This window comes from Neovison vison, chromosome 12, assembly GCF_020171115.1.
Source record: "Neovison vison isolate M4711 chromosome 12, ASM_NN_V1, whole genome shotgun sequence".
NCBI lineage: Eukaryota > Metazoa > Chordata > Mammalia > Carnivora > Mustelidae > Neogale > Neogale vison.
The window spans coordinates 53,731,810-53,745,698 of record NC_058102.1 but is presented as its reverse complement, the minus strand read 5'-3'; the positions used below and the strand labels follow the sequence as shown (position 1 = coordinate 53,745,698).

The 13,889-nt window shown below is 32.9% G+C and overlaps 1 protein-coding gene across 1 annotated transcript; it reads right to left on the bottom strand.

Moving 5' to 3' along the window:
* Positions 1–310: 310 nt before the first annotated feature.
* KLRF1 (killer cell lectin like receptor F1) lies at positions 311–13,472 on the bottom strand. The gene is made up of 6 exons (XM_044226723.1): positions 13,224–13,472; positions 6,592–6,690; positions 5,548–5,703; positions 2,237–2,376; positions 1,134–1,246; positions 311–641 (listed from the first exon to the last, which is right to left on the bottom strand). Exons 1-6 carry the CDS (start codon positions 13,306–13,308, stop codon positions 521–523), a joined length of 714 nt encoding a protein of 237 aa, XP_044082658.1. The 5' UTR covers positions 13,309–13,472; the 3' UTR covers positions 311–520.
* Between the last annotated feature and the right edge of the window lie 417 nt (positions 13,473–13,889).

Below are 13,889 nucleotides of genomic sequence, written 5' to 3'. Positions count from 1 at the left end.
TTTGAGTTACAAATCCAGTTTTAAGGTTTATATCAAAGAAAAAAAGGTACTACTTTTTAAAAAGATGTTCAGAATGTTTATTGCAGCATAGTTTACAGCAGAAAAAAACTTGAAAACAAAGTTAATGCTTATCAACAAACCAGTAAAAAATATATATAAATCCACACTATAATGCAACTCAGAATTGTATGAGATTTGCATAGGATATTGTTACAAATTAAACAAGCACAATACAGAAAAGCAGATGTAATTTGATCACATTTGTTGTAAAATGAAAGCGAATAAAAATCCTGAGTATGAATGCATGGACTCATACTTTATTATATTACCACATAAAACATTGAAAAAGCATATTTTAGATTGTTTACATGGTGTACTCTAAGGTTGGGATCCATGTAGATGATGGAGGGAAAATAGAGAAGACATTTTGTTGTTTAATCACAGTTCTATTTTTTAATTGTGCTTTTAAATTCTTACTCCTTAATATTAATATTAAAACTTAATTGGCAAAAAACTTTGATCATTGATTATTGATTGATTGACAAATCCATCTGAAAACACTGCTGCAGGTTTCAGAATAAATTTTGCTTTCCTTGGTGGCAGCACAGCTATTTTCTTTAGTTGGCCCTTTTATGGAAAATCTGTAGAGGAAGGGATAAATACATTGTTAATCATTGTTGCTGAAGACATCCATTTGTGTTTGCAGCTAATACCCTCCTTTAGTTAAAAGGCCATTCAGATTTCAGGGTATTTTCAAATCCCTTGATTTACTAGAAATTACAATATCTCTGTGACAGACTTACTTTGTGATTGGCACGGAGTTCACAAAGAATCTGTTAGAAATGACAGACCTAAGAGTAAATCTGTGTCCATATCCCTGTTCTAGTCTTCTTTCCATTGTTCTATATTTAAACAATAAATGCAAAATAATTACTGTTTTCAAATCTTTTTTTTTTTAAAACAAACCAAAATATCCATCATTACTCCAGTGAACATTAAATTGATTTTCTTCCTTTCAAATTCGTTAGTATCAAGTATTATTTCAGATTAGATTTTGGTGAACTTAGAGGTACTTTATGAAAATAAATTCTATAATAGACAGAAAGTCAGACAGTGTTTTTGGAAAGACTCACATCTTTGAATCTAATGGAGAACCATCCACCCAGGTCCATGTCCTCTTCAGGGATGTAAAGTTAAGCCCAATCCACACGTAATTTGCTTGTTTTAGGTTTTTCTGTATAAAAGCCTAAGAAGTGAGTAAAGAGTAACTCAATAAACAGAATATTTTAATGATGTAGACATACTAAGTAAGATTTAGAATTTTATTGGACAGTTAGCATCCTACATGAACATTCTTATACTAGTCAATTAATAACTTATTTACATACAATATATATTACATACATACATACACATACATGTATATCACTTGTAAATCGAATATAAATATTCTGCCCAGGATTAGCATGAGCCAAGTGAGGCACTGGCATTGAGCACAAAATTTAGGAGGATGCAAAAACTCAGTAATCAAGATAAATGATACTTTAACGGAAGGAATGGGAAGAAATTTGAGAAAAGCCATTTTTTAAAAAGATTTTATTGATTTATTTTAGAAGAACTGAGAGAGGGTGTGTGTGTGTGAGAGTGAGGGGATGGGCAGAGGGGAAAAGAAAGAGGGAATCTTATGCACCCTCTGTGCTGAGTGGGGAGCTAATGGGGACCTTGATGTCAGGACTCTGAGATCATGACCTGAGGTGAAATCAAGTCAGATGCTTAACTGATTGAACCACTAAGGTACCCCTTGAGGAAAACCTTTCTTTTTTTTTTTTTTTTCCCATTCATTTAGCATAATGTTTTCTTTTTTAATTCAAGTTATTAACATATAGTGTATTATTAGTTTCACAGGTAGATTTAGTGATTCATCAGTTGCATATAACACCCAATGCTCATTACATCATGTGCCCTCCTTAATACCCATCACCCAGTTACCACATCTTCCCTTCCACTTCCCCTCCAGCAACCCTCAGTTTGTTTCCTATAGTCAAGAGTCTCTTATGGTGTGTCTCCTTCTCTGATTTCGTCTTTTTTTTTTTTTTTCCCCCTCTTTTCCCCTATGATCCTCTGTTTTGTTTCTTAAATTCCACATATGAGTGAAATCATCTGATAATTGTCTTGAGGAAAACCACTTTTATCTGTACAGAGACTAATGCCATAACCCTGACACTAAACCACTTACCATTTCAAGTTGGTCCTGAATGATTGGTAGATGAGATTTCCTTCCCAAACAATACCCATAACTGTCACTCCAACTTTTCATTTCATTAGAGAACCAATAACACTTTTTTTGATATTTGAGCCATTCCGATGGGCACAACCCTACAGGGAAATGGAGGAAATAAAGAAAATTAAGTTATATATGTATCTCTGAAAATTGAATACTTCTGTATTGCATAAATAAGAGTGGAGCTGTATGATAAAATCACTCACAACAAAGTGTTCAGATTTACAAGATGTCCAAATTGCAAATGATAATTCTTGGGAATTAAAAAATTAATTTAGTAAGATGAAGAAAAACTTAGACAAAAGGGGATTTCTTTTTCATTCCCAGATCTAATGTAATTACTAAAATAACATCAGCCATTTAAGCTGTAAATTGCATTAATGCTATATGTGAGATTAAATATTATTTATACCATTCACTTAGAATTTAATTATAGAAAGCTTTAAGATTTCTCTCTTTTTATATGCATAAATCTTACTTAATAACTCCCTTTTGATATTAAATAATGTTGAGCATAATAGATTTTTGGCCTCTATATAATTATAAGTTCAAGTTCTTTGATTTTCTTAAATTAAATTAAACCTAGGTCTTCAATTGAGAATATCTGAGACTTTGGCATAATAATGAGAGAAAGTGAATTGAATGAATAAATATGAGTTCAGGTCAGTGTAACTATTCAAACTTCCAGCCATTAAATTCTCCTTTCTTTGTTGAAGTTAAATTCATATGACATAAATTCACCATTTTAATTACCTTAAATTGGAAATGCCATGGATTTTAGTACAGCTACAATGTGTAAGCATAACTACTATCTCATTTCAAACTATTTTCATCACCCCAAAATAAAATCCTGTAAATTGTAGTCACTATTCATTCTCCCCATCCTATTAAGTTTTAACATTGGAAAATATGAATCTTCCAAGTTAATTCTTCTTTTTCAAGATTGTTTTTGCTATCCAGGATTTCTTTCAATTTCACATGAATTTTAGGATCACCTTGTCCATTTTCATGAAAAAAGGCCATTGGAATTTTGATAAGAATTTCTTTGAATATGCAGATCTCTTTGATCAGTATTGCCATCTTAAGCAAATTGTGATATATATTCAGAGGAATGTTCTCCAGTCATAAAAGGGAATAAAATGCTGAAATATGATACAACATGGGTGAATCTTGAAAACATTATGCTAAGTGAAAGAAGCAAAACACAAAAAGTGAAATATTCTGTGATTTCATTATATGAAAGTCTAAAATAGGTAAATCCACAGAGACAGAAAGCAGATTAGTGGTTGTTAAAGGCTGGGTGAGAGGAAATGGGCAATTGCTTACTGAGAATAGAATTTCTTTTTGGGTGATGAAAATGTTTTGGAACTAGATAGATATAGTTGTTGCACATTCAAATTTCCTAATGCTATTGAATTGTTTTATTTTATTTTTATAAAGATGTTACTTATTTATTTGACAAACAGAGATCACAAGTAGGCAGAGGCATGTTGGGAACTGTTTGCGTTGTTATGGCTCTGGAAGCCTGGATAAGAAGTGAACTTGTACACACTTGGGAACGCCCTTGTGTGCCAAGGGAATTTGGAGCAAGTCCAGCGGGGATGCTCACATGGCTTGACTCTGAAAGGCTATTCAGGGTGAAAATAACATCTGCATAGTTTTATGTGATTCACTTGTGACTTATCTTGAGAAAAAACACATTCTTGGAACCTTAAGATTATCACAAAAGTCTGGAGGTTAATAGCCTGTTAACATCCTGCCTGACTCATTTTTCACTGGCGTATATGATTGAGTATTGATACCAGCATTGTGCTGAAGCTGTATAAAAGTGGTTACATGAAGAAATAAAGTTGCTACTTGCCTGAGATGGAGTAGTCCTCCTGAGCCCGCTGTCTCTCTCTCTCTCTTTTCCTTAAATACCCCAGCCCTACTTTCAGGTGTCTTTCTCCGGCTGGACCGGTAGAGGCAGGCAGAGAGAGGGGGAAGCAGGCTCCCTGCTGAACAGAGAGCCCAGTGCGGGCGTTTAATCCCAGGACCCTGGGATCATGACCAGAGCCAAAGACAGAGGCTTTAGCCAACTGAGCCACCCAGACACCCTGAATTGTTTTATTTTAAATAGCTAACTTCATGTTTGTGGATATTTCCTCATTTAAAAAAGAAGAAAAACCTAATGGAAATTAATACCTTACAGCTCGATATACAGCATTTAGACTAATTTTAAGGAAAGCTTAATGTTATCTATATGATTCCACATTTACCTATCAAGGTTTCCTTATCTCTGAAAATGTTCCATTATAATACCCAACATAATGATAAATTAAATAGTCATGGTCAAAAATACGTGTTAAAATTACAGTGTTTCAATTAGTTTGGGACTTATACATGTAAAACAGATAGATAATCCACAACAAAACAGTATCAATAAGTAAACAATAATATATATGACATTTTCATATGTGATCAAGAGAACAACATAAACTAGTGGATTAGAGAAAATCCTTTTTTTAAAAGATTTTATTTATTTATTTATTTAGAATGGAGGGAGGAGCAAAGAGAAAGGGAGAGAGAAACTCCAGCAGACCCCCCACTGAGTGTGAAGCCCTACTTGGGGCTCGATCCCAGGATCCCAAGATCGTGACCTGACCAGAAAGCAAGAGTCCAACGCCTAACTGACTGAGCCACCCAGGCACCCCTAGGGAAAATACTTTGGTAAATATCATAAAACAAATTAATCTACACATTTTGCACATTACTATAAAATAGACATTGAAGGCCCCCAAAGTTAAACACTTTAAAGTTAAACTAAAGCATAATTGGAAGTAGAAGGCATGGTTTTTCCAAAATTTTGTATAATTGGAAGTTCTAAGCACAAAATCATAATGAATCATTTATTATATATAATTACTTTTATTCATTTTGTATTTCAAAACAGAATAAATAAGAGACAAAATATAGTTATTTACATACTGCCTTAAAATCACAATTAACTTGCCATGTTTATGGGTTTCAATTTGATTTTAAACTCCTGCAAGGAAGAGCCTCTTTGTTATTTTTTCACTGATACTACCCTCCCACTACAAAAAAAGTAATAAATTATATATATATACATATGCATATGTAGATATAGATATATGAAATTTTGAATGAAAAGTAGATTGATATCAAATCTTTGTTAATGTAAATCTGCATAACTGTTAAATAAGATTTTTTAGACTTAGAAAGCCAAAACAATTAAAACAAATACAGGCCAAAATCTTGAGATATACCTGTATAGCCTGTAGCTTTTGAACCACAGTAACTTCTGTCCTTATTACTTATATTTCCTCTTGTGCCACTGTTCATTATCAGGTTTCCAATATCATCATGTTGGGTGATATTTGAACTCTTTGCTTCTTGGCATTTTAGCAATATTCCCTGAGAAACTTAAAAACAGAATTATTTTAACACTGGGTAAATATCTTTTCCCTGTGCAGTGCTCCAGACAGAAATTCTTTGGAATGATTCTGATGATTAGAACAAGAAACAACTGAAGAGATAACTAGAAAGGTTCTTTCTTATTTTCATGTTTATTTAATGAAAAATAATTTCAAATATTACATAATTAATTCACTTACAGAATACAGATTTGTTGAGGAACTATTCTATGCCAGGCATCATGCTAAGAACTGGTGATACAGGAGTAAATAAAGCAAAATTCCCTCTCTAAAGAGTATGCATGCTCTTTCCATGCTTTCTTGATGTCATGTTCTTCTGAAACCTATGACACTGTGCTTAGTCCATTCTACCATAATTACTTATTTAAAAATCTGTTTATTTAATTAGAGATTTCTCACCATGTTTATTCATTTTTTGGTTTTTTTTTTGTTTTGTTTTGAGAGTTGTTTTTTTTTTTAATTCTGGAAATTTGCAGTAAACCTTGGGATATAGTAGTACATAGTATAAATTAAATACAATTTTACATACAACATATAAAAATTCCTAAGAAAAATCATGGAATTCTATCTATTCACAGGTTTCTAAGAAATCAAAAAACATGGCTTCCTAATATACATCTCTCTCTCTCTCTCTCACACACACACACACACACATTTTCTTCCTTTTAGATTGTATGCCATTTGAGAACAAAATACTTACCTGATTTGATTACATATTAAATACATTGCTATGTAGTACAATATACAGCTTTATACATAGTAGCTTCTTTTTAAGAGTTTGTTAACAAAAAATGAATAAATGAATGAATGAGTATGAAAAGTCATAAGAAAAGAGTGAACATTTTCCATATTTTTATTCAAGATCTTTTAACTTACCCAGTAAAGACAGGGAGATCAAAGTCAAAACCAGTATACCGTTTACTGTTCCTGATATCCCCAACAAGATTTTATACCAGTGTGACATCACAGAACCATCTGAGAGATTAATCACATAAATTAGCTCAGAAAAGTACATTTCCAAGTAGTGAAAGCAATTGTAGTAATAGGATTGCATATAATATGGGTTTTGAATTTTAAAGAATGTTAGAAAATCAAAAGCTTAAAACTTAAATAAATAGAAAAATGCAATCCTATTTTATTTAGTAATGGTAACACTGCATGGGGAGAGCTATGATGCATGTTATTTTGCATCTTAAGATTTGACATAATTGACTAGTGGGATAAAGAAATTTAATGTATACACCTAATAATTCCCCAAGTGTGCATGTGTATGCACATACACAAGTTCATGGGCACTTACAGATACACACATATATAGTCACACAAATATATACTTTCTTTTTTTTTTTTTTTTAAAGATTTTATTTATTTATTTGACAGAGAGAGATCACAAGTAGGCAGAGAGGCTGGCAGAGAGAGAGGAAAGGAAGCAGGCTCCCCGCTGAGCAGAGAGCCCGATGCGGGACTCGATCCCAGGACCCTGAGATCATGACCTGAGCCGAAGGCAACGACTTAACACACTGAGCCACCCAGGCGCCCCCAAATATATACTTTCTAATTAATAATTTGCTTTAATATAATATTCCCAAGTATTCAACCTATTTAATTTACAGAGGATGTAATACAAATCAGAACTAACCTAAAAAGAATCCTAAAATTTTTTTTAACCAATGTAATAATGATGTTTCAGCTTCTCGTTAAATGTTAAGCATTTTAAGAGTGATGACTGTTTTATTTTTCATATGTCTATGCTGTTACATTAGAAATGAGATGTGCATTCTGTGATGGCTATTAATGAACAAATTGATATGCTAAAACAAAAAGGAAATAGTCTCAATATGTTGTTAATTTTCTCAACCTCATTAAATAGGACATGTTTAGTGGACATTAGCATATGGAATTGGATTAGCAATTAGTATAAACTGAATAAATGAATGTCTATATTTTGCATAATAGTTTTGTCATCCAAGATAATTTTTATAAATGCATCACAGTAAGGAGACACTCCCCATAACTATTATTATCCTTAGAGTTCAGTCAATAAATTGAGTTACTAAATACTGAGCTTCATGTTCCAAATATCCCTTAAACCTGTGGGAATAAAAAAAAAAGCACATTTGAAGATGCTGAAATCTGTCAAGAAAAAGCATAATAAACCATATAAGACAGTATGTCAGAGAAATAGTACACAGTTTTTATCTTATAATAATGCCAAAGATCATAAAATAAGATTTATTGTAATTCAATTAATGAATACCCTATGTTCCCCAGATATTTTTTTAATATTTTAATATAATAAAATTTATAATCAACAAATCCAAAGTATTCAACACATGTAAAAAATGTCATTTACTCATTTTAAATAAATAAAACACATGACTGTCAGAAAACATTAGGAGAAAGGGTGTGGAAGCCTTTTCAAATTCAATTCAAACTCAATTATTTCTTCTAAGTATCATGAGTTGAGCTTCACTGTATAAATTTGAGGCATATAAGGCTTATAGTTTTGCAGGAAATAACATTTTCATTACTCTGTATTTTCTCCTTTAGAGAAGTTGTAGAGAATTCTCCTGTACAGACTTGGACTTATAAGTCTTTTAATAACAGAAAATGAAAAATAAAAATAATTTAAAAATTTAAAAGCCCTACGATCAGTCACTAAGTGTCCAAACAAAATTCTTAAATATATTATTATATATTATAATATATAATATAATAATTATAATATATAAAATATATTATTATATATATTATACCTTCACCATAATGGGTTTATTCTAGGAATACAAGTATTGTCCAATAGTAAGAAATTCATTTTATCTTACTAATAGAGCTAGAGAGAAATGTATCATCATCCTAATAGATGTAAAAAGTGCAATTGATAAAATCCAACAACTTTAGGCTAGAAATGAAGCAAGGATCGATGGACACTTGTTCAATATGCAAAGTATTTTTGTCTAATTAAGTTCATTGAGAAATGTCAGAAGTTTTCCACAAAAGTTTGGAAAAAAATTAACTCTAGTATAAAGTTTAAAAGAAAATATTCTTGAAAGTAACTATAGCTACAGTAATTTACTAATGAATACACAATATAAAAAGAGGTAAATTGTGATATCAAAAACATAAAAGATAGGCATTTAAAAGGTAGAGATTTGCATGCAATTGTAATTAGTTGTTATCAGTGTAAAATAGACTGTTATAAGATGTTTTATATAAACCTCATGGTAATCACAAAGCAAAACCTACAGCAGATGCACACATTAAAAGAAAAGGGAATCAGGGTCCTGGGTGGCTCAGCGGGTTGGGCCTCTGCCTTCGGCTCAGGTCATGATCTCAGGGTCCTGGGATCGAGCCCCACATTTGGGCTCTCTGCTCAGTGGGGACCCTGCTTCCTTCTCTCTCTCTGCCTGCCTCTCTGCCTACTTGTGCTCTCTCTCTGTCAAATAAATAAATAAAATCTTTAAAAAAAAAAAAAAAAGAAAGAAAGAAAAAGGGAATCAAAGCATACCACTATGAAAAGTCAGTTCACAAAGGAAGGCCACAAGAGAAGGAGAAAAGAATAAGGGAATTACTAATGCCATCTTATTACCTGATATTTGGCTGTTTTATGCCTTTTCATATGAAGAATTAGAATTATTCTAATTCTTAACAGATTCAATACTCTAATCAAAAGATATGGAGTGGCTAGATAGATTAAAAAAAAACAAAAAGGAACACAACTACATGCTGCATACAAGAGACTCACTTCATCTTTAAGGATACACATAGACTTAAAGAGAAGGGATAGAAAAAGATATGCCATGCAGATAGAAACTAAAGAGAGCAGAGGTAGCTATACTTATATAAGACAATGTAGCGGTTAAGTCAAAAACTGTAACAAGAGACAAAGAAGATTATTATGTAATGATAAAGGGCTCAGTTTATCAAGAGAATATAACCATCATAAATATATATGAAGCCAACATCAGAGTAGCTAAATACATCAAACAAATATTAACAGATTTGAAAGGGAGGAATAGACAGCAATGCCCTAATAACAGGGGATTTCAATACCTCACATTCAACAACAGATATTCATCCAAACCGAAAATCACTACAAAAATCTGGGATGTGAGCTATTACTTTAGACAAAATGGACCTAACAGACATACACAGAACATTCCATCCAACAACAGTGGGAAACACATTCTTCTCAAATGCACACAAAACATTCTCCAGGATAGATCATATGATAGGCTACAAAAGAAGTCATGGCAAATTTAAGAAGATTGAAATGATATCAAGGATTTTTTTCCAATGACAATAGTATGAAACTACACATCAAGGCAGCAGGATAACTGGAGAATTTACAGATACGTCAAATAAAGCAACACACTCCTGAACAACTAACAAGTCAAAGAAGAAATCATAATGAAAATTTTTTAAAAATCTTGAAACAAACGTGAAAATACATTGAACTTAAAGGATGCAACAAAAGCCCCCCCTTTTTTTTTAGATTTTCCAAGGACCCTGGTAAATCTTTTTTTAAATTTAATTTAATTTAATTTTTGTTCAGTGTTCCAAAATTCATTGTTTATACACCATACCCAATGCTCCAAAAGTACTTCTAAGAGAGAAACAACTACATTTTATATTAAAAGAAAAATCTCAAATAAACAATCTAACTTTTTTTTTTAAGATTTTATTTATTTATTTGACAGACAGAGATCACAAGTAGGCAGAGAGGCAGATGGAGAAAGGGGGCAGGCTCCCTACACAGGGCTCAATCCAGGATCTTGTGATCATGACCTGAGCCAAAGGCAGAGGCTTTCACCCATTGAGCCATCCAGGCACCCCTCAATAAACCATCTAACTTTAAACATTAAGGAACTAGGAATAAAAACAAAATAGAGGGAGAAAACATTGGAAAATTATGTAACTATCTGATAAATGGTCAACATTCAAAGTATATAAGGAATGCATACAACTTATACAACTCAGGAAAAAATCATTAGAAAATGGGCAGAGGATATAAATAGACAGTTTTCCAAAGAAGGCCTACAAATGGCCAAGTACATGAAAAGTTGTTCAATGTCACTAATCATCAGGGAAATGCAAACAAAACTATAATGAGATATCACTTCACGTCTGTCAGAATGGCTACTACCAAAAAGAGTTAACAGGTGTTGGTGAGGGTGTAGAGAACTTTGAACCCTTGCATACTGTTGGTGAAAATGTAAGATGGTGCAACCACTAGGAAACCAGAATGGCAATCCCTCAAAAAATTAAAAATAGTGCTATCATATAATCCAGCAATTGCATTCATGGGTATATCCTAGAGAATTGAAATCAGTATTTCAAAAAGATGTTTGCATTCAATGATCATTATGGCATAGAATGGTACAATCCTGTGGAGGATATTTGGGGGAAAACTAGCAAAATTATATAAACATTTATGTTGACATCCAGCAGTCTGTCTTCTAGGAAAACATCCAAGTTACACATCAGCAATATATGGAAAGACATATGTGCAAGGCATTGCAATGTTATTTATAACAGCGGTAGAATAGAAAAAGAATGTAAACATCTTAAGTGTCCAGTAATGGAACTAGTTGAATGAAGTATGGTGTATACCCACTTAATAGAGAAATATTAGGCTGTATATAGGATTTGAAATGTATGGAGGGAGAGAGCAGGGTGAAGGCAACAAGACAGAAGCTGGATCTTTGGGAGTTGAAGATCTCTGGAAGTACCTTGCTATACAGACTTTAGAAATAGATAAATGTTTTAAATAATTATAAAATGATTCTAATTATATAATAGGCATTATGTATATTGTTATGACTGCATAATATGTATATTTATACATAATTATAATTACATCAAAATAAAAAAAGTGATCCCCCAAAATAAAATGGAATATGAAGTAAAGGGCTCTAACCCGTAGAGAGGAAGTATTTCAAGCAATTTCATTTTGCTTATTTTTAATTTTTTAAAAAATTTTATTTAGCTATTTGAGAGAGAAAGTGCGCATGTATGCACAAGCAAGTGGGGAGAGGCAAAGGGAGATGGAGAAGATCCCCTACTGAGAAGGAAGCCCTGACTGTGGGGCATGGGGAGGCTTGATCCCAGGAACCTGAGACAGTGAACTGAGCTGAAGGCAGACCCTTAACTGAGAACCACCCAGGTGCCCCTCAAGCAATTTAACATAATTTGACTGTACTTGCCTAATAGAATATATTCTAAGGACTAAAAGCCTTGCAAAAACATTTCAATCTGCTTTAAGTAACTATATTATTAATAATTCTATTTCTATAGTGATTCTGAAGCTTTAGATAGTAGCAAAAAAATCTAATTTCTTATTTCCATTAGCACCAAGACATGAGAAAACATATACAAATATATAATCACAGAGTTAAATAAAATCTCTGTGTATAATGACAGGGCTTAAATTGTCAGCTAGATTTAAATGTATGTCATACCGCAAGCTTTACTAAATATTAGCAAACTTTACTCTTAGCGAAGGATGCATTGATAAAGGATAAGTATCAGTATATGCCACTTAAATAGCTAGGAGTTGCACATTTATCATTGGCAGCCTCCTGAGCTCCTTTCCTCAACCAAAACACATTCTGGTTTCAAAGTGGCATCTACAAACTAGTGTGAAATTAAAGTTTGCACAGAAGAGCTGTTACATTTGTGGTCTTTCAGGTTAACATCTCTATTTTCCAAAACAAAATTTTCCATCGGGTGAAAAACACATTTTAAAGTTTTTGACACATTGAATTAAAAACTGGTATTAAAGATGCCATTTTTATGAATGATAAAGCAGTTGATAAGTGGCACTAAATATTCATTTTAATTTTATTAATTTTAACTTATTTGTATTTTTCCCGAGAATCCTTAGGAAATTATATGATTTAAAGTGTTACTTTATTTTTTAAAGATTTTTATTTATTTGACAGAGAGAGAAACAGTGAGAGAGGGAACACAAGCAGGGGAACCAGGAGAGGGAGAAGCAGGTTTCCCACTAAGCAGGGAACCTGATGTGGGCCTGGATCCCAGGACCCTTCAAGGTGTTACTTTAAAAGAAAATAACTTGGAGCACCTAGGTGGCTCAGTTGGTTAAGCGTCTGCCTTCGGCCCAGGTCACAATCAGGGTCCTGGAATCAAGCCCCACTTTGGGCTTCCTGCTTTGAGGAGACCTTGCTTCTCCCTCTCCCTCTGCCTTTCCCCCTGCTTGTGCTCTTTCTGCATCAAATAAGTAAATAAACTTTTGAAAAATTTAAATTGAATAATAAAATAAGTAAATAATTGTTAGTGCTCGCCTTGATAAATGAGACAGAGAGACAGAAAGTCAAGACAGAGACAGAAAGAGAAAAACACCAAAAATTAAAATAGTCCAAGAACAGTAAAAAATAGAATATTGGAAATTATGGTCCACATTCATATTCATATTAATATTAACCCATATTAAATCTATACTCATATTAACCCACACCAATTAAAAAAAAAACTGAATTCCATACCTTTAAATTTAACTTGGGATCTTTGGCTGGAACTCCTTTTTTTCAATTGTAAATTCAATGTCATATAACTGTCTTCGTCTTCCATCTTCGATGTGGGTGAATATATGTGTATATATATGTGCGTTTTATTTTTAAGTATGATATGTAATAAAAAAATAAAATCTGCTGTTAATCAGAGCTAGTCCTCAAATTGTCCACTCAGAGTACAAACAAGGGCGCAGAGTTTTTCAACTATTGGTGAAAACCACAAAGGAAGTGTTTTCTTTTTTTTTTTTCAGTTTATTTCTCTTGACTTAGATAACATGTGATTTTCTCAACTGTCCACCACATATTGAATTTAACATCATATGTGGTTCTTCATTTTTTAAAAATTTTATTTATTTATTTGACAGAGACAGAGAGAGAGAGGGAACACAAGCAGGGAAAGTGGGAGAGAGAGAAGCAGGCTTCCCACTGAGTAGGGAATCTGATGGCCTGGATCCCAGGACCCTGGGATCATGACCTGAGCTGAAGGCAGTTGCTTAAAGACTGAGCCACCCAGGAACCCAGTATGTGGTTCTTTAAAAAATGTTTCCTGATTAACACATAAAGTCAGGCAAATGGAAATTGTACACCTTTTAGAGTTATAGGATACATAGGTGTCTCCTGGTTGAGCCAAAATATGTG